This window comes from Spermophilus citellus (genome assembly GCF_964194105.1).
Source record: "Spermophilus citellus genome assembly, contig: SCAFFOLD_428, whole genome shotgun sequence".
Lineage (NCBI taxonomy): Eukaryota > Metazoa > Chordata > Mammalia > Rodentia > Sciuridae > Spermophilus > Spermophilus citellus.
The window spans coordinates 21319-48626 of NW_027672941.1; the positions used below are offsets into that span (position 1 = coordinate 21319).

The 27308-nt window shown below is 45.5% G+C and overlaps 1 protein-coding gene across 1 annotated transcript in view; it reads left to right on the forward strand.

The window, feature by feature from the left end:
* The window catches only part of LOC308640342 (A disintegrin and metalloproteinase with thrombospondin motifs 9-like), a gene marked incomplete at both ends in the record, with an annotated part of 126750 nt that overhangs the window by 17012 nt on the left and 82430 nt on the right, over positions 1–27308 (forward strand). The window contains 10 exon segments of the mRNA XM_081312286.1: positions 59–269; positions 941–1105; positions 3254–3415; positions 7245–7364; positions 8877–8900; positions 8902–8982; positions 9111–9278; positions 11367–11636; positions 14081–14242; positions 16587–16763. Of these exon segments, the coding sequence (XP_081168412.1) occupies positions 59–269; positions 941–1105; positions 3254–3415; positions 7245–7364; positions 8877–8900; positions 8902–8982; positions 9111–9278; positions 11367–11636; positions 14081–14242; positions 16587–16763 (1540 nt within the window).

Sequence of the window (27308 nt, forward strand, 5' to 3'; positions counted from 1 at the left end):
TTGGCTGAGCACGTGTGTTTTACCAGATGCATTGGTTTCTCTTTATTCTGCTTCACAGGTGGCACGTGGCCAGCAGGAGTGAATGCAGTGCCCAGTGTGGTTTAGGTTACCACACGTTAGACATCTTCTGTGCCAAATACAGCAGGCTAGATGGCAAGACCAAGAACTTGGATGATAGTTATTGCAACAGTCACCCCAAACCAAGCAACCGGGAGAAATGCTCAGGAGAATGTAACACAGGCGGCTGGCGCTATTTGGCTTGGACTGAAGTAAGTTGGTTCTCATAGAAGAGCGTCCTCTTGGATAAGTCGGATGACTTGATGGTGACTCCTTGCAGGATTGCATTAAGAAGCCCCATTTAGCTGGAAGCAGTGGTGCACACCTGTCATCCCAGCAGCTGGGGAGGCTGAAGCAGGAGGATCATGAGTTCCTCAGCAAAAGCGAGGCCCTAAGCACCTCAGTGAGACCCTGTCTCTAAATAAAATATAAAAAGGGCTGGGGATGGGGCTCAGTGGCTAAGCACCCCTGGGTTCAATCCCTGGTACAAAAAAAGAGAACAAGAAGCCCCTTTTAGGCTGTGTAGAAAAGAGTACTGTGATTGATATGTAATGCCTGAACCCATTCAAGCTCCGAAGGAAAGAATCCCGTGATTGATTGGTAATGTCTGACCCGGGCAGAACAATTGCAGAACTAGTAATAACAATTGCAAGTGGTAAAACAAATCAACCAGCCACTTTTCTAGACCTCTCAGTCCATTTCCAATTTTATTTTCCTATGCCAATGAGCTACTGCGAACTTCAATATAAACCCGGGTAATAAAGTGAGAGCATGCAAAAGAAATCTCTCCAAAAGAAAAAGTAGAGTCAGCCGGGTGGGTTGGTGATTAAGGTTAGAAGAGGATCTTGACTCCACTGTGGTCTGATTGGACTTTTCCTTACAGTGTTCTAAAAGCTGTGATGGGGGAAGCCAAAGGAGAAGGGCTATTTGTGTCAACACCCGCAATGACGTCCTGGATGACAGCAAATGTGCCCATCAGGAAAAAGTCACCATTCAGAGGTGCAATGAGTTCCCGTGTCCACAGTGGAAATCAGGAGACTGGTCAGAGGTGAGATGGAGGAGCTGCTGTTCCCCAGGTGGCCTTGGTTAGCTGACTGTGGGTCCCCCTGGTGTGTTGAAGGCTGAGCCTACAGAACCTCTCCCTCCACCCCTTGAAAAAGCAGCAGGCCCGTTCCCCACCCAGGCTCTGACTGAGTACTGGCTGGGCCTTGTCCACCAGAGACCTTGACGTCACGGGGTGTGTCTGGATCCACCATGAGAGCTTCTGTTGGTGACTTTGGAGTCCCAGCTCTCTCACCCTCCCCCCTCGTTGAGCCCTAAGTATCTGAGTGGGAGTCAGGACTGTAGTAGTCCTGAGGCTCGGTTAGCTCAGGCCTCAAGTCCTCATCTTGGAAATCAGAGACGTCCACCCCAGGGAGGGACCTCTGACTTGGGCATCCATTTACCGGAGGAAAACTTAGATGAAAGAGAAAAGGACCAGGCTGAGGTCCAGACCCGGGCCTTTCCCATCCCTGAGCTTGTGAAGTTTGTGTCCAGGACAGTGAGGAGAAGGGCTCTAAGCTTCACCCCAGTGAGCCCAGCCCAGGAGAGTCACCAAGAGGCCCACTCCTTCCACCTTCCTAAGGGGCGCAGGAGGAAGGGAATCAAGGTTCCAGTATGAAGGAGCCAAGTCAGGAGTGTGGGGAGGAGGGTCCTTACAGCCACAGTCATCACAGCCGTATCCTTCCCTTTTCCACGGAAGTGCAGCCTAAACCATTTACCTTCACCATCAAATAAAGTGCGGGTCTGAAGAGGAGAGGGTTAGTGTCGGTGGAATGAATGGTGGGGAAGCAGTGATACAGGCGGTGGTGAGGGCTCCTGCCAAGGGGACCCGTAGACCTAAGTTTGAGGTCTCAGTTAAACTCTCTCTTATCTGGTTTAAAAAAACTGGAAAGGAAGAGTCTGGGTGCTGTGAGGCTGAGGCAGGAGGATCACGAGTTCACAGCCAGCCTCAGCAACTCAGCAAGACCCTGTCTCTAAATAAAATATAAAAAGGGCTGGGGATGTGGCTCAGTGGTTAAGCACCCCTAGGTCAATCCCTGGTACCTACCTCACCAAAAAAATGAAAGGTGGTAGTAGGCTTGAATTTTACTTAGATAGCTAATTCTAGGTGAAGTATCATGTCAAATTAGGTAACAGACCTTTGATCAGTTAGGGGTGGGGAAGATCAGACTAAGAACTCAGAATGGTCCAAAATTCCTTAGCTGTTTCCCTTCCAGTGTTTTTATCTAAGTATAGTTCACACTTGGCCCTCGTGCAGTGAGATTTTGACTAAAGTCCTTTATTTTTCAAAATTTCTAAAGTAAGCTGGGTATGGTGGCGCACGCCTGTAATCCCAGAGCCAGGCTCTTCCAACCTAATGAGTTAGATCAAGGCACAGAGTCATCAGGCTTGGAGGAAACTTTTCCCAAGTCCTCCTGCTCTGTGGGTCCTGTAGTCTTAACTTGATCCAGAGACTTGGGAGCAGGAGGATGGCGAGTTCAAGGCCAGCCTCAGCAACTAGGGAGGCCCTAAGCAACTCAGTGAGACCCTGTCTCTAAATAAAATACAAAATAGGGCTGGGGATGTGGCTCGGTGGTTAAGCACCCCTGGGTTCAATCCCCAGTGCTTGCCCCCAAAAAATGTTTCTTAAATGGACATGAACAATAATGACGTTGATATTTGACCTGTTTTGAGGTAAAATTTGTGCTAAGTCCTTTACCCGGATGCCTTTCCTTTAGTGTTCACAACACTTTGCAGTAGGCAGGGCTGTTAACCCATTTTACAGATGAGAAAATGAAAGCCCAGGGGGCCCCTCTGACTTGATTGCATTGGGGTTCAAACACAGGTCGGTTGGACTTAAACCCCTAGAGAATCACGAATGCTGTCTTTTTAGTATTTCAGGGATTGACACTGTTGAGTTTATTCTCTGTTTAAAAGTGGCTCAGAGACTAAGTACAGAAAGGAAAAGAGAGAGGAGGGCAGGAGGAGGAAAAAAAGGAGAGAGAGAGAGAGAAAGAGAGAGAGAGAACGTGTACATGCGTGCATGTGCCTCTGTCTGTCTATCTAGACAGCCATGGAGATAGGCCACGCCTCTTCTCACTGGTGACTACCCTCCACCGGCCCAAACCACAGCCCCGATGGCCTGGCCCCTGACTGCCTCTGCTTTTCATTGCAGTGCTTGGTCACCTGTGGAAAAGGGCACAAGCATCGCCAGGTCTGGTGTCAGTTTGAAGACCGAGTAAACGACAGGCTCTGTGACCCTGAGACCAAGCCAGTGTCCATGCAAACTTGTCAGCAGCCGGAATGTGCGTCCTGGCAGGCGGGTCCCTGGGGACAGGTATTTTAATTGATAAGATTCTTGGCTACATTCTTTCCCCGTCTTATCTGGGGAGGGCTTGTGCGGGGCATTCCAGGGCCTCCCCAGCTCTGCGGCCTCCCCAGCTCCGTGGCCCTGGAGCAAGCACGTGAGACCCTCTGCCCTGTCCAGCTCCCCTCACCAGGTTGCCGCTTCCCTGCCAGAGTTCAGGGCTCTGTCCGCAGCCACACCCTTTGGCTTCAACTGCACGTGCGCCTTGAAACAAATCCACAGCAGACTCTGCATCTGCCTCCGCAGGGCTGCTACAGAGTATGATCCGATCCGTGCCTGAGCCTTTGGCAGGAGGTCTGGGGTGGGATGTGGAAGGGCTATTTTGGCTTCCAATGTCGCGATTCCAAACCTGGCTTCCCAGAAAGAAGCAGGCTCTTCCAACCTAATGAGTTAGATCAAGGGCACAGAGTCATCAGGCTTGGAGGGAACCTTTCCCAAGTCCTCCTGGTCTGTGAGTCCTGTAGTCTTAACTTGATCCAGTCTTAAAGGAGAGAGGGGGCCTCCCTGGGTCTTGTATTCACCCCTGGAATTCAGTCCTCCCTAATATAGAAGCAAATATTCATGTACTGTTGAAGCAGGACTCTGAGTTCCCAGCACAGGGCTAGAGCAGCTGTGGGATGTCACTTATGTAAACTCTTGAAGAATGTTGAAGAATGACTCTCCCTGCACCCTGACCAGCCATGGCCCCTTCTGTCCTTTAGCCTCTGTCTTCATTTCCAAATTTCCGTGCAGTCAATGACAGCAGCTTCATTGCTTCATTTCTGCAATGTCTGCCATCCATACTTTTTTAGCAGGGGGTGGTACCAGAGATTGAACCCAGGGACACTTAACCACAAGCCACTTCCCCAGAGTTATTTAGTCTTTTATTTAGAGACAGAGTCTCATTGAGTTGATGAGGGCCTTGCCATTGCTGAAGCTGGCTTACAACTCATGATTCTCCTGCCTCAGCCTCCTGAGCCTCTGGGATTAGAGTCATGCAACACTGCACCCAGTCATATTTTTAAAAATTAAAGTGAAACTCATAGTACAAAAACTAACATTTTTAAATGAAAAAAATCAGAAACCTATAACATATTCATAATGTTTTGCAGTCTCTATTTATTTCCAAAACATTTTCATCAGCCCCCCAGAAGAAACCTTGACACATCAAGTGGGTTGTTCTCTACACCCTTCTTCCCTTAGGGCCTAGCAGCCACCAGTTTGCATTCTGTCCATACGGATTTGCCTGTTTGGACATTTCATAGAAATGGAATTATATGCTGGGTGTGGTGGTACACATCTTAATCTTAGCAGCTGGGGAGGCTGAGACAGGAGGATCGTGAGTTCAAAGCCAGCCTCAGAAACTTAGTGAGGCCCTCAGCAGCTCAGTGAGACCCTGTGTCTAAATAAAATACAAAATAGGGCTGGGGGTGTGGCTCAGTGGTTGAGTGCCCCTGAGTTCAATCCTCAGTACCCCACCCCCTGAAAAGAAATGGAATTATACAGTACGTGGCCATCTGTATCTGTCTTTGTATTGCATGCTGCTTTCAAAGTTCACTTATGTGGTAGCATGTATTGGTATTTCATTCCAATTCTTACCTGAATAATATTCCATTCTATGGATGTAAAACAATTTGTTTATGCCTTTATTTTTTATGGATATTTAGGTTGTCTCTACTCTTTGGATACTGTGAATTACTAGCTGAATATTCACAAATATGTATCTATTTGAGTACTTGATTTAACTCCTTTGAGATCTATATACCTGGGAATGCAATTGCTGGATCATCAATTCTGTGTTTAATCTTTAAATTTCCAAGTGGTTTTCCATAGCACTGTACCATTTTACATCATAAAAGCAATATGCAAGGGTTCTAATTTTTTCCATTTCCTTTTTGGGGGGGGCGCAGGGGTGGGGTACCAGGGTTTGAACTCAGGGACACTCAACCACTGAGCCCCATCCCCAGCCCTATTTTGTATTTTATTTAGAGACAGGGTCTCACTGAGTTGTTTAGTGCCTTGCTAAGTTGCTGAGGCTGGCTTTGAACTCACGATCCTCCTGCCTCAGCCTCCTGAGTTGCTGAAATTACAGGTGTGTGTCACCACACCCAACTTTCTAATCTTTATTATTTCCTTTCTTCTCCTAATTTTGGGCTTACTTTGCTCTTCTGTTTCTTTCTTCTTAAGCTACATACACATTTTGCTCATTGGTTTGAGGTTGTTTTTCTTTATCTTACACAGTCATTTGCAACTATCAATTTCTTGTGAGCCCTGCTTTCCCTGAATCTCATAAATTTTCTTATTTCTGTTTTGTTTTCATCCATCTCAAGTACTTTCCTGTGTTCCTTGTGATTTCTTCTTTGGCCTGTGGGTTGTTTGAACACATGTTAATGTCCATGCATCTGTGAACTTGGCTGATTTGCCTCTGTTGATTCCCTTGTGGTCAGAAAACATGCTTTGTGTTACCTTCTTATTAAATGTCTTGAGCCCTCTTGGGTGGCCTAACGTGTGACCTGTTTTGGAAAATGTTCCCACGTTGGAGAGCAATGTGCAATATGGTAGGTGGGTGAGCAAAGATGCCACCACACTTATTGAAATTGGTCGGTGCTCTCCGAGTGGCCATAAGATTTTCTGAGATGCTACAGTTCCAAAAATGTTGATTCTGCCCGTGGTTACCAGCTTGATGGTTGCTTCAGTGGAGAGACTAATTTTTGGAACTTCTTACTTACTCTGCCGTGTCTCTGACCTCACTCCTGCTGTTAGACTGCTTTTCAAAATCTATGTTTCTCTATTAGATTTATTTTGCCCTTTTATTTATTTCCTTTCCTACCTGGATACAATGGTGTCTTTTTAGCTAACTTTTGATTATTGCATTTTTAGGTGGTTTCTAATATCTTGTGATCTATTATAAGAGCATCGTGCTGTTCAAAAATAGGGACGCGAACTCCAATTATTTCCTCAGAATGTTTTTTCAGAAGCCAGGGAAGGCCGCAGAGCTCTGCAAAGTACTTGTGTGAACTAGAGTGCTGTCTAGGTCACACGTGAAAGGGGGCTCTTCCCTCCCCTTGGGGCTCACAGCCGAGGGAGTGAACCCCGAGTCACTGAGCTTTTCATTGCTGTGACTCAACTACCTGACGGAAACAACTTAGAGGAGGAAGGGTTCATCTTGGCTCAAGGTGCCAGTCTGTAGTCCGATGGCACTATTAGTTTGGGCCTGAGGCAGGACCCCATGGTGAAAGGTATGGGGGAAGAAATTCTCAAGGCAGCCAGAGGCAGAAAGAGTTGGACAGGAAGGGACCAGGGACAAGATATGGTCCCCAAGTCCAGTGATCTTCTTTCTCCAACTGTGCCCCACCTGCCTGCACTTCTGTCACTTCCCATCTGACCATGTGGCTCTCATGGGTTAGGCCACTAATGAGGTCAGGCCCACATGATCTATTCACTTCCCAGAAGCCACACCGATGAGCATTATTGTCTGGGGGACCAAGCCGTCACACATGGGTCTTCAGAAGACACTTCATATACAAACTATAACAAACCTCTGTGTATATAATTCTACTAGGAGGCGACAATAATTCCAAGTGTCACATAATTGTTGATCAGTAAATAGACTGATGCATTATGATGAATGGTCCAATCATTATAGTGGCATCATAATCACGGGCAAATGAAGCTACTGATTGGTGCAGAGCTAGCAGCTAAGTGCTTTGGGCGTCGGCCCCTCTGGCCTCCTACGATGGAAATGCTTTTCTCGGGCAGATGTTTGGGGCAGTGGGGAAAGGGAAGATTTCTGAATGTTGTGTCCATTTTCCTCCCCCAGTGTAGTGTCACTTGTGGACAGGGTTACCAGCTACGGGCAGTGAAGTGCATCATTGGGACCTACGGGTCAGCGGTAGACGACAGTGACTGTAACGCAGCCACCAGACCAACGGACACCCAGGTGAGTCCCCCTTGTCCACCTCAGTGACCGACGTTGGGCATTGAGACGCCATGACATCCCAGGGGTTCAGACAGAATCAGAACCTTCTCCTCTGTGAGGACAGCAGTCAGGCTGCCACTTGGTTAAATCACCTGGATTTACTTATACGTTGTGTTTAGAGTCTGATACTTTGTTTTATTGCTTTTGTCCTTTTCTGGTTATTTGATATATTTTATTTTTATTTATTTTTGGTACCAGGGATTGAACCCAGGGACACTCAACCACTGAGCCCCCAAACCCAGCCCCATTTATATCTTATTTATAGACAGTTGCTTTGGGCCTCACTGAGTTGCTGAGGCTAGCTTTGAACTAGCAATCCTCCTGCCTCAGCCTCTCAAGCCACTGGGATGACAGGAATGCGCCACCACACCTGACTCTGACTTTATTCTAATCAGGAGGCAAATATTGGTTGACTTCCTTTTACCTGAACTTAGATTTAATTTTTAATGATTTCTTCAAAGAATTCAGTAACTAATGTCATGATTTCAGGCAGTGTGTGCTGAAGCTAGCTTGGATCCGCTCACCAGAGCCTGGGTCAATGTCACAGGAACTTGGTGAGCTGGAGATTAAATATAGCCATTAGTTTAACATGAGAAATACGAATCTTTATTTAATTAGAAGGTATTAAAGACAAATCTGATAAATACCTAAACTTATCTTTAGTAGTCACTCTTGTCTATGCTCTCGGGCCATTTGCCTCTGGTACCTGTGTGGGGGAAGCCCACTGTGCTGCTCAGCACCTTCCCGACTCTGGATTGACTGACGTCTCTTTTTGGATGAGCAAGTGGATCTATAATAGGACTTTAAAAACCATTTAGTAGACCCTGCCCTGAATCCAGACATCTGAAAAGGGATTCCCATGATATCACATTCTGCACTGACGAAATCCAGCCAGGACTATCAGGAGACACACAGGAATCTGATCTGGGTTTGCTCAGCTCAAGGCAGAAACAGAAAGAGTCACACAGGAAGGGACCAAGGACGAGATGTAGTCCCCAAGGCCAAGGGTTAAGGGAACTCTTTTTTGTCATTGTTCCTTTTATATATCCAGGGCAGTAGAGTGTATTTGCACATATCTCATACACATGGAGTCTAACGTCCCATTCTTGTGGTAGGACATGATGTGGAGTTTCACTGGTCGTGTGTTCACATTTGAACACAAGAAAGTTCTGTCCCATTCACTCCACTGTCTTTCCTGTTCCCATCTCCATTCGGTCCCCTTCATCCCCCCCGTGTCTCAGCCAGTGACCTCTGTTCTCCTCCCCACATTGTGAGTCAGCCTCTGCACATCTGACGGAACATTCAGCCTTTGGTTTGGACACTGACTCACTTCACTCAGCCCCACCCATTACTGCAGATGCCCTCATTGCCCCCTCTGTGTGGCGGTCAGGACTGCTTGCCCGTGTGTTCTCATCCACTCTCTAAATGTATGATGACTTGAAATAAGCAGGTTTTCTCCCCTTTTGCATCTAGGACTGTGAATTCCCATCCTATCACCCCTTCCCCAGTGGTTCCAGAAACAAGGAGAAGCGCACACAATGTTCCAAGAACCCAATGGCGATTTGGATCCTGGACTCCAGTAAGAAATAGATGGGGCGGAGCAGGGAGGGCAGAGAGGACAGGTGTTCTCTGATGGACGACAGGGGGTGGCCAGTGCCTGTAAGACCCTCCCTCAGTCCCCTGCTGCACTGTTTCCCTCCCACCCAGTGCTCAGCCACCTGTGGCAAAGGGACCCGGATGAGGTATGTCAGCTGCCGGGACGAGGATGGCTTGGTGGCTGAGGACAGCGCATGTGCTGCCCTGCCCAAACCAGTGGCCAAGGAGGAGTGCTCCATGACCCCCTGTGGGAGGTGGAAAGCCCTGAACTGGAGCCCTGTAAGCCCTGACTTCTGAGGAATTGGGAACCGGTGGGGGATGGGCAGGGGTGGGGGATGGGCACAGGGGGGAGGGTGAGGGATGGGCAGGGGGGGAAGGGCCCGGGTCCCAGTGTCAGTGGTGAGATTTTAGAATGGGGCTGAGTTTGTGATGGAGTAATTCCACCCACAGTACAGCTGGTCAGGGGTACAAAAGATGCACATTTTTAAAAAGATGTAGATTGATTATCATGGGCTTGCAGACCTTCCTGCTGGGCTGGCTGGAAACCCCAGTCTTCGTGGAGACATGTCAGCGTGTAGTGGGTCCGCAGGGTGCAGGATGGGTGGGGGGAGAGTGCAAGACACCCTCTTTCTTTGAGTCTGGGGGCATCCTGTGTACTGTGGTCCCTCAAAGTCAAGTGGGTCTAGTTCCCTGCCAAGAGTGGGAAGTGAGTATCCTCCCCCAGTGCCCTGTGCACACCAACCACCATCTGTGGGTTTTTTTTTACTTTTTCTTTGTTCCTTTTAGATATACATGACAGTAGAGTGTATTTGGACACATCACACATACATGGAGTCTAACTTCCCAGTCTTGTGGTTGTACATGATGTGGGGTTTCCCTGGTCGTGTGTTTATATATGGACATGGGAAATTTCTTTCCCATTCATTCCACTGTCTTTCCCATTCCCATCCCCTTCCCTTCTCCCCATTCCTCCCTCTCCAATCCAGTAAACTTCCACTCCTCCTTCCCCGCCCCATGGTGAGTTCAGCATCCACACATCAGAGGGGACATTTAGCTTTTGGTTTGGGGGATTGACTTATTTCACTTAGCATGATAGTCTCCAGCCCCATCCATTTACCTGCAAATGCTATAATTTCATTCTTCTTTATGGCTGAGTAATATTCCATTGTGCATATGTACATTTTTGTGGGTTTTTATAAAAGTAGATGAACCTTTGTCTACAGGAAACTATTGCTTTCTGCCCTGAAAAAGTCATGGAGTCCAGGAAAAAGCTTAGCATAGGTGAAAAGGAAACATAAGGAATGAAGGTTATAGTAGTAAATATCAAAATATGAACATAAAATTGGAGGAGTCAAATAGAACTCTCTAAAATCCCAAACATTATGATTTACCAGTTGTATCATCCTAGGTAATTTCAATTCTCATTTTTCTTCTGCTCTCAAAAACAAAAAGAGCACCTACTTTGCAAAATGGCTGTGAGGGTTATTTGAGATTATAGATGGTAAATGCTTTACAGAAAGTAGGTCCTCAATAAACAGTGTCCATCCTTCAGTCCGGGCATCTGTCTGTCAGATCCTGGTGTTTATTCATCAGCTATTTGTGAAAGAGCAGCGAACCAAGAATAACAGAGTCCCTGCCTTATGCAAGAATATCCCAGTGGAGAAACCTGTCAGCGAACAAATAAAGCAATGTCTGCTACAGCAGCAGGTCCTGATGAGAGCTAGACATAGTCGAGCAGCGCATGGCCTAGAGAGAGCCGTGAGCAGGGCCTGAGTGAGGACAGTCAGCCGCACGGGTTCTGTTTGGTGCAGCAGGATGCACAGTGGGGTGAGGCCCCCGAGCCGGTAGCTTGGAGTGTGCACAAGCACCCTAGAGGCCAGGGTGGCTGGGGCATAGTGAGGGTGACTGAGAGGTGCTCATCAGGTACCCAGTGGTGTCCCCAGAAAGAGCCTACTAGGTCAGCAGAAGGACATTGGTTATTATTGTGAGTGACCTGGGAAGTCACTGGAGGGACCCATGATGTGACTTTTGTCCTAAAGGGTCATGTTTTGGGACCTGCAGACAGCAGACTCAGGCGGAGAGCATCAGGTCCTGAGCCTGGTTGAAAGGCCATCGCAATACCCCAGGGAAGGCCAGATCTCCAAGTCAGGCCACCGTCGCTGTGGCCATCGTGACAAGTGGCTGGATCAGGGACATACCTCGAACACTGAGTTATGGGACAGGAGGAAGAGAGGAGTCAAGGTCCATTCCAAGCCTTTGGGGCCTGAGCATCCGGGAAAGTAGTAGCCGTGTGCAGAAATGAACATGCAAGGCCTCCACAGCGCCCCCCAGTGACCACCCCTTTTTCTTTCTGAACATCCGACATAGTGCTCTGTGACGTGTGGGCAAGGTAGGGCAACCCGGCAGGTGGTATGTGTCAACTACAGTGACCACGGGATTGACCAGAGCGAGTGCGACCCCGACTACATCCCAGAGACCAAACAGGACTGCGCCATGTCCCTGTGCCCTCAGCGGACCCCGGACAAGGGCCTCCCTCAGCACCCCTTCCAGAACGAGGACTACCAGCCCCGGAGCCCCAACCCCAGCCACACACACGTGCTGGGGGGAAACCAGTGGAGGATGGGCCCCTGGGGAGCCGTGAGTATCACAGAAGACACCCCCCACACACTTGCTTCTCTCCCTGAGGTCGAGTTTGGGGAAGGAAAGTTCTAGAAATGCCTCTGCACCTGTCTGCTCTTCCTTAGGGACTGGTGTGTGGTTTCATGGGCTCTGGGTGAAGGCAATGTATAGTCAGATGTGTAGTTAGAGCCACTCAGTATGGTCCCCGAAAAGATGCTCTGGGAGGACTCACTCCTCAAAGGGGCAGGGAATGCATGGAGGAGCGGGTGTCACTGCTGGGTGACAGGAACAGGTGGCCTCTTGGGAAGTATTGTGAAAGCCAGAATGAGTCAGGCAGCTCAGACCTGGAGGGAAAGAGCATAGAGACTATTCTAAAAGGGAGTCTTTTTTTTATTATTCGTTTAGATGTGCATGACAGTAGAGTACATTTTGAGCTATCACACATACATGGGGTCTAACTTCCCATTCTTGTATTTGGACATGATGTGGAGTTTTATGGGTCATGTGTTCATATATGAACACAGGAAAGTTCTGCCCATTCATTCCACTGTCTTTCCTATTCCCATCCCCCCCTTTATTCTCCTTTGTCTAATGCAGTGAACTTCTTCTATTCCCCACCGTTATTGTGTGTTAGCATCTGCACATCAGAGAGAACATTTGTCCTTTGGTTTTTTGGGACTGGTTTATTTCACTTAGCACGATGGCCTCCAGTTCCATTCATTTACTGGTAAACACCAAAATTCCATTCTTCTTTATGGCTGAGTAATATTCCATCTGTATATAGACCACATTTTCTTTATCCAATCATCTGTTGAAGGGCACCTAGGTTGGTCCCATAGCTCAGCTATTGTGAATTGAGCTGCTATGAACATGGAAAGGGAGTTCTTAAAGAAAGTGGCTTTTCTTTCTGCCATTTTCCAGATGAATACAGTCTATAGTGGCATAGTTGCTGTTTCACTGGTATTAGATTAAAGAGGAAATACTCCTGTTAGATAACCTAAGTGCTGCTTGGGGTAGGGGAGCATCTTATTCCCTAAAAGTTAGCAGTGCGGGTAGACTGCAGATGTCTCCATTTGACCAAAAACTTGCACTTTCAAATTTGAGGGGGCTGAGGAGGTCCTCTCACCTGTGAGCCTCAGTGTCCTCAATTGTAAAATGAGGGTACCATTAATTCCTGCTCTCTTTGGTAGTATGAATTAAATGAGATGATCTGGGGGCAGTGGTGCACACCTGGAATCCCAGCAGCTCAGGCAGGAGGATCCCAAGTTCAAAGCCAGCCTCAGCAAAAGTGAGGCCCTAAGCAACTCAGTGAGACCCTGTCTCTAAATAAAATACAAAATAGGGCTGGGGGTGGGGCTCAGTGGCTGAGTGCTCCTGAGTTCAATCTTCAGTACCCCCAAAAAAAAGATTGCAAATGCCATGTGCAACTTGATAATTTGTAAAAATGACATAGCTCCCAGGGCCAGATGGTTAGTTTGGAGGCAAACCCATTTTATAACTGAAGGGGCAGAGTAAAGGATGCAGGCAATCACTCTGGGCTAAAAGGGTAAGGAAATCATGGGGACACAAAATATTCCAGGTGCGGCTTCACGAGAGAGCTGAGCAGCTTGTGTGGGAAATGGAGGGGGAATGCCAACCTCAGCCATCAGCGTGTTAGATTGAAGTGCCCAAAGACAGGCTCCTCAAGACAAATTCAACTAGGTTCATTGGGGAAGTAAAAAAATTAAATGAACAAAACATATCTATCTTGTTCCCATGAAGCCATTGAAGTCAAGGGAGTCCTGTCTCAATGACACTCCAGGCTGCCTCCTGCAGTAACTGAGTGAGGTCCTGGGGAAGCATCATTTCAACAAGTGGCACTTCATTAAGCCAGTAATTTGACCTCTATGTTGAAAGGGACGTCCAACGTTGGTTCCAAATAAACTCTCCAAATTTTGAAAAGAATCTCCAAAGGGACTGGAGAGAGAGCTCAGTTGGCAGAGCGCTTGCCTGGCATGCACAAGGCCCTGGGTTCACTCCCCAGCAGTGCCACAAAAAGAAGAATCTCCAAATAAACTATGATGTCCATTGACCCTCCCCTCCCCCACCCACTCCACCCCACCTTGCAGAGAAATTAAGGGGGACAATAAATGGGACTAATTTAGAAGTCTCATGAGCTTGGGAGGCTGAGGCAGGAGGATCTCGAGTTCAAAGCCAGCCTCAGCAATTTAGCGAGGCCCTAAGCAATTCAGTGAGACCCTGTCTTTAAATAAAATATAAAAAATGGCTGGGGATGTGGCTCAGTGGCTAAATGACCCTGAGTTCAATCCCCCCCAAAAAAAAAAAAAGAGGTCCCCAGCTGCTTTGTCCTGGTTGCAGATGCTCAGGAACAGTTTCTGTCACATTGTCTGAGTTGCAGCCAGTTGCTGCTTGTCTCTCCAGCGGAGGTGGTGCTGAGGGTTAACTTGTCACCCGTGTGTTAATGTTCCAGTACCTGTGCCGGAGGGGCCCAGCGGCGAGTCGTGGTGTGTCAGGATGAAAACGGATACACTGCAAACGACTGTGTGGAGAGAATCAAACCCGACGAGCAGAGGGCCTGCGAATCCGGTCCTTGTCCCCAGTGGGCTTACGGCAACTGGGGAGAGGTGAGGACAAACCACCTGTCCCTGTTCCTCTGAAGGAATCATGTCATCGTTTGTATTATAAGGAACAAGAACCAGCTTGAATAGAAACTTCTGGGTTTGGGATACATTAGGAAACCTGGCTTCGTGCTGTTCTTATTTAAACAATTTGCTTATAACCAATAAGAGACAGCTTGAACACATACAGAAGGCAGATTAGGAGAAAATGTTGATAAATGCTGGTTTAAGTTATTTATTAACTAATCTTTGATGATTTTTTTTAAAAATGGATGCTTTTAGCTGGGCACAGTGGTGCCTGCCTATAATCCCAGCAGCATGGGAGGCTGAGGCAGGAGGATCATGAGTTCAAAGCCAGCCTCAGCAATGGCAAGGCCCTAAGCAACTCAGTGAGACCTGTCTCTAAATAAAATAAAAAATAGAGCTGGGGAAGTGGCTCAGTGGTTGAGTTCCCCTGAGTTCAATCCCTGGTATCCCCCCCAAAATAATAATTGACATCATTAATGTTAAAAATCTTCATGATCCTTCGTGGTACTGTTATGAAAGGGAGCTTGAGTCCCTGTTGCACTTAATGGTGGAGTCGAGAAGCTTCTGGTTTTGCGTTTAACCAAGAATACAGCTCTCCTGCTAAATCCACAGGAAGAGCACCTACTTAAAGCTCATCGAGCCGTTCTGTCTGGACTGTAAAATTTATGAAATGAAAAAATGTCAGTTAGCACCTGGGAGACCCCAGTGCCAAGAGGAGGAATGAGAAACCAGCTTGCGGGCCCCTTGATGCGTGCTCTGGCTGAGGGCAGTGGCACCCACCTCCCCTGATTCCATTAGCGCCACCTGGAAGTGGCAGGCAGAGCAGGGGCTTTGGCTGACTGTCATCCACAGTTACGTCATCCTGGAGAGCTTCCCCGAAGGGAAGGGAGGGGGAGGGAGACTCAGAGCCTGGTGGATTGTGGGTTTCCCAGAACTCCTTGCAAAACCCCTGTCCTCTGGGACCCGCGATTAAGCTTCTGTAATTGGACCCACACCAGCCAAGTGCAGGCATTTTTGGGACATGAGCTGTCAGCACAGAGTGATCCTTCCAGATTCTAGGGAGATCTGGCCTCACACAGCAGGGGAACTGACTGTCAGGGTCCCTGGATGTGAGCACAGCAGTACTGTCCAAGAAATGCGACTTGTTCCTGCCTCAGAAGTTTGAGTCCCGCCAGGAGTCTGAGCCAACATCTCCCACCCCATTGCTTATTCATCCCAGGGGGCAAGTCATCCTTGTCCTAAGATTCAGAGAGAGAGAGAGAGAGAGAGTGTAAAATACATTAGCATCATAAAGGTCTAAAGAGATTAGAGTCAAAAAATCATCAGATGTTGGTGACAGCTTAGAAATTGCCAGAAAATAGCTGGGCACGGTGCTGCACGCCTGTAATCCCAGCAACCCGGGAGGCTGAGGCAGGAGGATGGTGAGTTCAAAGCCAGCCTCAGAAATTTAGTGAGACTCTGTCTCAAAATAAAAAATAAAAAGTGCTGGGGGTGTAGCTCAGTGGTTAAGGGACCTTGAGTTCAATCCCCTGTATCTAAAAATAAAAAGAAGTTGCCAGAAGGTGGAGTCTGACTAAGGAAGTAGCTCAGTGGTAGAGAGCACTTGCCTAGCATGTGTGGGGCCCTGGGTTCCAGGCACTATTTTTAAAAAATAAAATAACATGTTTGCCAGAAAATAAAACTGGCTAAGTCATTATTTCCTTTATTTAATTTTGAATAGTTGGGTTTTTTTTTGTTTTTTTCCTGGGTACCAAGGATTGAACTCAGGGGCACTCGACCACTGAGCTGCATCCCCAGCCCTATTTTGTATTTTATTTAGAGACAGGGTCTCACTGAGTTGCTTAGGGCCTCGCTTTTGCTGAGGCTGGCTTTGAACTCTCGATCCTCCTGCCTCAACCTCCTGAGCCACTGGGATTACAGATGTGCACCACTGCACCCAGCTTTGTTTATGTTTTTAGATTTTGAATTTTACCCCAGCCATTTGTTCATAAATTAACTTTGATCAAGTTAATTGACTCCTTAACCTCAGTGGCCCCAAATATTAAGCGGGGCAAATGTTATACTCTGCCCCTGAGGAGATAATGGATACAAAACCCCTCTCAGGTATGGGGGAGCCCTCAGTGAGTGACCCCTACCACCCAGGGAGGAGGACTTGGGTCCACTGTAAGATAGTATTGCTGCGGTGACCGCTGGCTCTAGCTGTCAGGGTCACCTTGTCCAATGCTGTCATCAATTTTGGCTAAGACAGGTTCCTTATGGGAAAGAAAATCTGTAGCTGGCTATTCAGACAAAATCACTGCAATGTCTGCTGTCCTCTCTGCAGTGCACAAAGCCATGTGGTGGAGGGAGCCGGACGCGACTGGTGGCCTGTCAGCGGTCCAACGGCGAACGCTTCCCAGATCTGAGCTGTGAAATCCTTGACAAGCCTCCAGATCGTGAGCAGTGTAACACACACGCCTGTCCCCAAGATGCCGCCTGGAGTACTGGCGCTTGGAGCTCGGTATGGCCCTAACTATTCCTGTTTGTTCCCCAAACTCTCCAATCCCAGGGTGTTCTGGTGCGGTCCCTGTGACATCAGTGTCCCCTGGCGAGGGTGTCCTAGAGGCCGTCCTGGGGAGTAGTGTGTCATCCTCTCTGAGTCACTGACAGTAGCATTAACATTTTTGCGACATGGCCGGAGGTGACATCACAAGACTCCGTGTACCTCATACAGGACCTGGTGCCAAGAAGTAGCTTCCTTTTCTAGAAGAACCATGTCCCTAGATAGTGACAGCTCATTAGCAGACACTCTCTCCTTTCTAAGCTACCGTAGCGTTGACGCTGGGGGACCATTTCTGCTTATTGAGGCCTCTGCAGTTTTTTTTCCTTCAATGACTAATAGTTTGCTTCCCTGTCATTCGGGGTACAACTCAACCACAGTCGTCACAAAGCCTGGGCCCACCAAATAGACTGAAGTCATTATGAAAAGATGAATGACCCCCAGTGGAATCAGTGACCTGGGGCCTTTCAAGGTGTCTGGAATGTTCTTCTGCCCAGACAGGAAGCCTGTTGGAGACTTTTTTTTTTTTTCGTCTGGTCTCTGCTCACTGTTCAGCCAGCAGCTGACATGGTGAGGCAGGTTTGCCACCGTAGGTGACACTCTGCAAACTTCTAGGGCAGCTCTTGGCAAACAGAAGGCTCAACTGTGTCCCATATCACCTTGGCTAGCTTGTGCCACGAGCTATGGAGCCATTGCGGCTGGTTCATAGAGCTAGGGCAAACATTCTGGTCAATACGTTAATTGCACTGACGTTGAACTTAGTATTGTATCAGGTCCTATCCAGAAGGCCTTTTTTGTTCACTATGACTCTGAGGAAAAGACTTAAACAACCCTGAAACCAGCTGAAAAGCACATTCATTGAATTGACATGGTTGATACCTGTGGATGCTTCTGGAAACCAAGGTTTTCAGTGTCTGAGGTTGTGTCTGCAGAAATAGCTCTGTGACCACTGTACTTTTGTTAGGTAGAAATCTAGAATTGAGAAGGGTTATCTCAACTGGTACTGTATCACTGAGCTGTATTCCAGAGTTTAAGAAATGTCACCCTGAGTCACATGGACAGTTCCCTGGGAGCACGTCTGTGTCCAGTAATGGCACCCTCCCCAGGTGCATGCTCTGAAGAGCATGAGAGATGACCTCAGGGTGTTGGGAACATCCCCACATGTCCAGCTTTCCTTATCACAGACTTCATGATATTTTCCATGAAATGTTCCCGCTCAAACTTATTCCGTTTTCATCTCTACCAGTAGTAACACCAACACCAGAGTCACATTTCAAAAAGCCTCCTAGCCCTCCAAAAAGAAATATGTCACCAGGCATGGTGGCCCACGCCTATAATCCTATGGCTCTGGAGGCTGGGGCAGGAGGATCATGAGCTTGAGGCCAGCCTCAGCAACTCAGCAAGGCCCTGAGCAACTTAGAAAGACCTTACTTCAAAATAAAATAAAATAACAAAAAGGGCTGGGGAGGTGGCTCTGTGGTAGAGCTCCCCTGAGTTCAATCCCTGGTACCAAAAAAAAAAAAAAAAAAAAAAAGAATGTCACTAATTTTCACCAAAAAACATGAGACTCCTTGTTACATATTCCTGTAACTGGGTGAAAAAAAAAAAAAAGAAAAACAGAAATTTGTATTTCCCATGCTCTAATTCCTTAGATTGTTCTGTATTTTTCTATGAAGTATTCCTTGGGAAAATGGCATCTTGCCAGGGTTCTATGCATGTGTACGTCCATGTACACACCTACGTACGTAAACACACCTGTGAACATCCACACTTATGTACATATAGATTAATTTCCACAGAATTCTCTTACTTGAATGTATTCTTAGTATGGCTTTTTTTTTTTCCTTCTCTGCACAGGATCACCACCCGCCCCCATAGATATTTTAAGAGCTTACATGCTTAAATTGTAAAAATATGAACTGCTGATTATCTTAACTGAAGACATGACGTTTATTTAATATAGTTCTTCTTGGGCCTGTGTACGATTTTCTGAAATGCCAAGGAGGAGGAAAGAGGGAGAGAGAGTCAGACCCCAGTGCTGTGGCACTGCAGAACAAGTCGGTGGAGTTGTAAACTCAGTGTGCGGGCTGTGTGATGTCTAACACTCCCTTTGTACAGTGATCATTATCTGAATGTCTCTTTCAACACCTGTAACGTCTTAAGGGCAAGGCCACTTCTGCAAGGCTTTTAAGTTGTGATTTTTTTTTTAAATTAAATCAAAAGTATTTTCTGGAAAAAGATACATTTGTAATATATTACTTTTCCTAACTAGATGTGTGAGAGGATAGTCTTTCAGATTCTTTTTTTTAAATTTTTTTAAAAAATTTTCCTCTTCTATTTCCATGGTGGTGGATGCTTTGGTATACAACATCTTAGTGATTCTGAATTAAGCATACCTCAATGAATGTGTTCATAGCCATAAAGTCACTCCTACGGTGCTTGATCATTGTCACCAACAGTGGAATTCACAATAAAAAGTACATTTGAGGCACTAATATATTGCTTTTAAGAGAAGGCAACTTAGATTTATTAGAGTTTGGGAGTAGGAAAGGTTCCTGCAGGTTTTTTTTCTCTTCCCAAGGACTTCCACACATAGACGCTCTCATGCCAAGAATCAGCTACACTGAGTGAGGTGGCTTCCCCCAAGGTCAAAGGAAGCCTTCTCCAAGGTCGCAGTGGAGATAGCCTACTCCAGCGCTTGCTACTAAAGAGCAATATCTAGGTGAGAAAGCCCAAAAATCACTGTTATCTTTGGCTTCCAGAGTCTCCAAAATGAAGCTTCAGTGAACTTGAAGTTCAAGGGTCCACTTTAGACAGATGGTTGGCTCTGACTCACATCATTGCAGATTTGAGAATCATGATTCAGTCTTTTCTGTCCTTTTGAAAATATGTCCTTGGAAGCTGGGCATGGTGATGCCAGCCTATAATCCCAGTGACTCTGGAGGCTGAGGCAGGAGGGTTGCAAGTTCAAAGCCAGCCTCAGCAACTTAGCGAGGCCCTAGGCAACCTAGTGAGACCGTCTCTAAATAAAAAATAAAAAGGGCTGGGGAAGCATTTCTGGGTTCAATCCCCAGAACCAAAATATTGTGTGTGTGTGTGTGTGTGTGTGTGTGTGTGTGTGTGTGTGTGTGTGTCTCCTTGGACTCTCCCTTGGCCATGTTCATTTTTGAAATAAGGTTCTCCAACCACTGTGCCTTTGAGTGTACTCCTGAAGCCAAGAGGTAGACGTCGTGTCATGAATGCACATACCCCATGATTAGAACGGCAGATTGTAAAGAAAGCTTGATGCTCTCCAGCCAAAGTAGAAATCAGCTAAAACTCAAGAGCCATCTAGAGAAAGCTCACCCATCCAGATAGCTCACGCAGCAAGTTCTGCTGGGTGGTGCTATGGCTCCAGATGGTTCTATGGCGTTTCTCTGCTTGGCCCTGTGTATCTCCCTGCCAATCAACTTGGAGATGGTGATTCTCCTTAGGAGACATGGCTTGTTGGGGTTTTTCGTGACCAACCTAAAAGTGTGTGTTCTCTGAGCCTTGCTTCAGGTGCTTTAGAATACTGCTTGTCAACCCTCATAATGAGAATTTATGAGCTCGTGAAGGATCGTGCTTTGGTTTCTGCCTGGCCAACTGATGAATTGTGTCTACCTCATTTTCATGTTAAAGTTTGCAGCTTCCCGTAGGTAGGAAGAGAAAAATGTTTTGCATCAGTGTTTTATCACCTCATGACACCTGTCTCTAGAAGAAAATAAAGATTGTAAATAGCACGACCGTATTTCCTGGACAGTTTTAAGCAGCCACACCTAGTATTTTCTGAATATTTTGAGCAGTACAGATTTCTATGTTTATATAATAAAGCATATTTATTTTCCATGTTATTTAATTTTATATACCATGTTTAAAAAAATCAGTGTTTATGAGCAGACTGTAAAGGCAAGTAGGCTGTGTGAATTAGAAATGAATGTATATGTTTCTTCCAGTTTTAAAAAGATACATTTTAATTTTGTAAATTCCTTCCAACCTGTACCACTGCACCCTTTCCTCTCCAATCTGTGTAGCCAAGAGTCAAGCTTTATGTAATTGGATAGTTTCAAGTGTGTATTTTTAAAGAGATACTTTCAAAATATTTCTGAATTGGAAATGATACTTAGTTACATAAACAAAAAATATATGAGGCTTAACAATTTGTTGGGTATTTTTTCTTTTCCAATACTGTTGTCCTGATTCATTGAGTTTCCACTGTGAAATATGAATGCTCCATTTGTTGAATTTGTAGATAATGATGAAACATAGCCAGAAGATAAAAAAAAAACTAGTTAGGAGAAATTGTTCTGAACACATAAGAGAAGCTAGGTACAGGAAGAAGCAAACAATGTGCATAAATTTGATCGCACCTTATTCTTTGTTCATGTAACTGCCAAAGGCTTTATAAAATTTGTCAATTTTGTTTCTTGTTTACCTACAATATAGTTCAGAAAGCATTTCTTATTTAAAAAAAATATTATCCCAACAAACTGGGAAGTCTCAAGAGAGCCTACCTTTTGCAAAAATATATATTTATTTGTAAACCATAAAAATGACCCAAAAGGCCTAGGGGCAACTCATTCCCCTCCTGAGCCTCCGTATTGCCCTACAGTTGACTATGATCCTTGACTCTGAAAGGACTGAAATAAAGGAGTTCCTATGAGCGTTAGAATATTTTTCCTAAGGTACCAAAAGCCATTCCAAAAGCAAATGATGGTAATACTTAAATTCTACTGAGCATTTGCTATGTGCCTTGTCCAGTGTACACATCACATCCACCATCTTGCTATCCCCTGGGGAGGTGCTGTAAGGAAGTTTCTAGATTATGTGATGATCTGTGTTAGTGAGAAGACCTCATGTCAGTAGCTTGACTGTGTTAATCTATTAATCCTACTTCAGTGGGGGAAAAAAGCCCAGATTTCAAAATGAACTTTTTTTTTGGGGGGGGAACAAGGATTGAACCCAGGTCCCTTAACCACTGAACCACATCCCCAGTCATTTGTATGTTTAATTTAGAGACAGAGTCTTCCTGAGTTGCTTAGGGTGTCACTGAGTTGCTGAGGCTGACTTTGAACTCTCGATCCTCCCGCCTCAGCCTCCTGAGCTGCTAGGGTTACAGGTGTGCACCACCATGCTTGAGGCTTCTGTTGATATTCAGTAAAATTTAAACATCACCTAACTTTAACAATATTAAATAATTTTGACATTGTCCATTTGATTCCAATAGAAAATCCCAATTTAGTACACCAATGGATAAATTCCCCAAATGAGCAGTTATGAAAACTTTTGTTCAAGTTTAGGGAATAAGAAAACATCCCTCTCATACCTGTTAAAGATACAATTTGAGTCAGATTAAAGGAAATGATATCAAGCCTGTCACCATGAAAAGATGTCACACTAAGCATGTGTTTTTTGTAAATATATTTTTATAAAAACGAAGACATATTTTAAACATCTTGCTTGCTAGCACTTTTTCAAAACTAATTTTTAGTTGTAGATGGACACAATACCATTATTTTATTTATTTATTTTTATGTGGTGCTGATGATCGAACCCAGTGCCTTCCACGTGAGAAGCAAATGCTCTACCACTGAGCCCCAGCCCCAGCACTTTGAATAATACAAAAAGAGCCCATTATTTGGCTGTGTCAGTGTGGAGTATAAATGATAAGATTTTTTTTTTTTTTAAATCAGAAGAATATGACACCCAGCAGCTCAGGAGGCTGAAGCAGGAAGATCATGAGTTCAAAGCCAGCCTCACCAACTTAGGGAGGCCCTAAGCAACTCAGTGAGACCCTGTCTCTAAATAAAACACAAATAGGGCTCGGGATGTGGCTTAGTGGTTAAGCACCCCTGGGTTCAACCCCAGTTCCCTCCTCCCCACCACCCCCCCAAAAAAGAAGAAAAATGCCAAAACAATATGACCTATAGAACTACAGCATTTCTCTGAATTTAGTGTAGTTTAAGACTTTATAAAGCCCTCCCCTCCTGTATGTTTAGAACACTGTGAACACGCGACTGCATGGATTTCACTGGAGACAAAACTTAGCAGTCTTGAAACCCTCTTTCTTGTCCCCACGGTGATTGTGTGCCTACTGGACTCTGTTTTTGCTTTTGGACAGCTGCTTCCTGGTAGCTGGACTGATTTCTGTTTTCATGAGTCTTAAAAGTCCAAAGTCGGTGCAGGGAGAAAGGGTAGGAGGTGCTTGGACCCCAAGGAGTGTGTCTTCTCCCCAGCTCCTGTCCTGGTGCTGTCCTTCTGGAATTGAAAGGAACGGCCACTTTGGAATGTAGAGGGGGAGGCTGAGCCTCATGAGCAGGGAGGGAACCCTGGAGGTTATAGCAAAGCATCCGGAAGATTTATTCTGTGGGGGGATGGGATGCAGGAATAAAACTCTCCCATCATTCCTTTAAAAATAAAGATATTCATTTTTCAACAAATGCTTTTAAAGTGCCTACTGTGGGCCAGGCACTTTTCTAGGTGCTAAAGATATAGCCACAAACAAGTCAGAGCTTCTAATGGAAAAAAGGGAACATTTAGTAATAATTGAAGAAATCTAAAATCGTGTGATTCAAGCACTGGCACTTTTCTTTCCCTCACAGCCCCACCACCACCATAAAAATAAAAATTGCTAATAAGAATATACAGCTTGATGCTGGTGATGCTTGTTCAAAAAATATTAATTAGCCTCTAGTAGCTCAGGAGGCTGAGGCAGGAGGATTACAAATTTGAGGCCAGCCTTAGCAACATAGTGAGGCCCTGAGCAACTTAGCAAGACCCTGTCTCTAAATAAAATATAAAAAGGGCTGGGGATATGGCTTAGTAGTTAAGCACCCCTGGGTTCAATCTCCAGTACCAAAAAGAAAAGGAATCACAATGTGAGTTCAGTGGTCTGAGAGCCAAACCAGGGTGAACTTGACTTTGCCTCCTCCTTGCTGGGGTCCTCAGGTTCCTGAAGCTGTGGAAGCTGTGGCCTGAGGGTACATTATTTGATGGGTACCAATAAAAAGATCTGGAATGTGTGGGTTTCTCCACCACCCTCTTTGCATCTTGATGCTTTCTCTCAAGCGTGCTCATTTTCAAGGGTGTTTTTTAAAGACCCCAACTTCCCTTTCCAGAACTTTCTGAAATATAAAATGGGCAGCCAAGATAAGGAGGTTCATTGGGTAGTAAGGAAGATAACACAAAAGCCAACCCCAGAAACCTGTCGTTCTTACCAAGATCTGCATCCACTGTCTCTCATAAGAAAGAGATCACACCTTGTGGCCCACGCAGTCCAATAAACTCCCGTGTGATGGGCCTGTTCTGTGGCTTTGCATTTCCACATGGAAGCCACCAGCCTCAGGTTGCTAATGCCAAGCCCTTCAAATGTGCTCAAGTGAGAAAGAAACACTACACCTCTACAATTTTATTTAATGTGATTACTCTTCATTTTAAGCAGCCCCCTCTAGCTGGTGGCTACCATATTGGACAGGGTGACCTCAGGCAGAGGTATATCTCAGCAGTTAACCATGCACTAGCCACAAAAACAAAGCTTACAAAAATAAATGGAGGAGAAATCCCCTGCGTCAACATTTAGGAGGTCTCTGTGTAGGATGCCCTCTCATCCAGCCATCAGCGACTGGACCCTGTGTTTTGGGCCTTTGTTTAGTAAAACGTGGGTGGGTGTTCCCTGACAGCTGGCAGGAGGGAAATCAGAGATCAGCTAAAAGACAGGCTGTAGGGACCAGCTGTCCCCAGAGGAGGAGATGCAAGGCTTCATTGTCAAAGCAGCTGTTAAAACAAACTCTCCGCTCGTGTATCTCACAGTTCAAGTTCACGGTGGCAGTAAGTTCATTTAAGGAGAAAGCAGGTTTATGTGTGCTGTGGGTTGAAAGGGCACGGCTGGATGGGTGCTTTCAGCAGAAGGCAGAAGGGAAGAGCATCAGGTGGCTACCATACCTCTGCAGTTCCCAGAGACAGTTCTCTCCTGGCAGGAAAAGTTTTAGGAAGACAGCACTTCCTGCATGTGACATGGAGCAATTTAGCTTTGTAGGGTTCTGTTTTAAGGAGCCATCAGAAGATTCAGAGTTGAGGCAGTGTCTCCTCCAGCACGGATCTTCTCATCTATTTTTGCTTTTTTTTAGTTGAGGGGCAGTAGCAAGGATTGAACCAGGGGTGCTAACCCCTGAGCCCCTTCCCCAGCCATATTTTGTAGTTTATTTAGAGACAGGGTCTCCCTGAGTTGCTTAGGGCCTCTCTAAGTGGCTGAGGCTGGCTTTGAACTCTCGATCCTCCTGCCTCAACCTCCCAAGTCACTGGGATTACAGGCATGTGCCACCAAGCCCAGAGAGCTTGTCATCTGTTAACTTTGCGATCCTCAACCTTTTCAGTGTTCAGTAAACCCTTATGGGTTCATTCAGTCACCTCAGGTTGAGGACCCCAGAAATCTAAATTTATGGAACAGCATTAGCCACAAATGAGTGATGTCATCGATTCTTTTTTCTAGTGGACAGATAGAGCTGTTTGTTTGTTTGACGGTTTCCCACGCCCCTCATCCTGAACTAAACTATAATCCTGCAGTCAGGTGGTCTGAAGCTCTTTCTGGTCTATGAAGCTCCTTCTCATGTTGTCTAAGCACCAAAAAGAAAAATAATTCAAATGATTCTCCCTAAGCCACTTTCTTCTGAAGTAGCTCACAAAGTTTGATAGTTGCAGTAATCCACAAAAGAACTGATTTTCACCCACTTAGTGTGTGTCCTCCAGAATTATAGGTAGGACTTTGAGTTTTTCATATATCACTTAAATTGTGGATCTTTTGCTTTGGGCAAGAGATTATGCTAAGCAATTCACCCACGTTGTCTAATTGACTCCTCTATACTTGTTGAAGTCAACACTATCAGAGAAATTAGTTGATCCTAGATCACATTGCTGGGGAATAGCTCTACCTGAATTTGAACACAGAAGTTTCTGACTTTGAAGTCACAATTTAAGATTTTTTTTTTTTTTTTTGCCGTGCCAGATTGTAATGATTTCAAACATTCTGGAGTCATTTGCAGACTTTGCTCATGGGGGCCCCTGCCAAGGACCAGGGGTGTCTTGCCCCACAGTCTACCCAAATACCTTGACAATGGGTATAAACAAAAGACCAAGGAATCTGCCATAGATGCTACCTACAGAGCTTTGGAAAAGTCTCATTAAGGAAATCCTTGGGGCTCTAGCCCTGCTGCAAGCCATTCCTACATTGGCTCTGCAGATTTCTCATTCGTCCTGACATGCAGTTTTCCTGCCATTGGAAGTGGGAGATGGGGTAGGTTATAAGAAAATGATATTAAAATGTAAGCATGGATACTGTGCATAAGGACAAACTATTTATGAAATGTATATGCTATTTATTTTATGTATTTATTTATTTCAAAATAATTTTATTTTTAATGAGAGATGCTATGACTGGATTTTCATCAGAAAGAATAAGGTCCTATTGAAACAGGAAAAAATGAGTTATTAAAGGCTTTTATTGGCAATAAAATTGTCTTTATATTGTAAACCACTCTCTAATTCTATTGATTTGTATATTTGGTAGGATTAGAACACTGACCAGCTTCTTTTTCTCCAACTCATTAGAGTTTCCTAATGTCAGGGGCTTGGGATATAGCTCAGTTGGTAGAGTGCTTGCCTCTCATGCACAAGGCTCTGGGTTCAGTCCCAGCACCACCAAAAAATAAATAAATAAATAAATGATTTCCTAATGTCAGTGTTATACTGCCAGTGCCAAATGACTCCATCATCCAGCATGTTAGCATTATATAGGGCCCTATATGAAGTCCTGGTGGGTCTTTCAGATCCTATGACTTTCGACTTCATGGTAAATCAAAATTTCAGGAAGTCCTGAATCAATAAACTCTTACCAAACTCCCAGTTGTGCTTAGGATTAGGCATAGAGAATCTCTTCTTTGGGGTTTTGGGACTACCTAAGTCCCAAAGTCAGAAATCCTCATTGGTAACTTCTTCAGATATCAAGGTGAAGAGACTCAAAATAAAAATCAACAGGGAAACTGATTTATTGAGATAGTCAATTTCCCTTCTAGAGATGTTCTCCTGTTTTTCCTCTTTACCTACATTCCCATTATCCCCTGCCAGTGCTTTTCCTAGGGGATTTTGGGGAGCTGTTGACACATTCCCCTTAAGCATTGCAGGCTCTCTTGACTAGCATCATCATCTAGATACTGGTTAGAGATGTAAATTATCAGAAACTCTGGGATGGGGCCCAGTAATCTGTGTGCTAACAAGCCTTCCAGAATATCTCTGTGCACAATAGAGTTTGAGAACTCATGCCCTACAGAAAAATTTTTAATTGTTTTTGCAGCCAAATGGTTTATAAATTAAGTTTCAGGGTAACATTAGTTCAAAAAACAAATGAAGAGTAGCTATAGTTGAAGGGGTGATGGAATACCTTGGAGCCCCCCCTTTCCCAGAATAGCCCCCTGAGATATCTTGGTTTGAGATCCC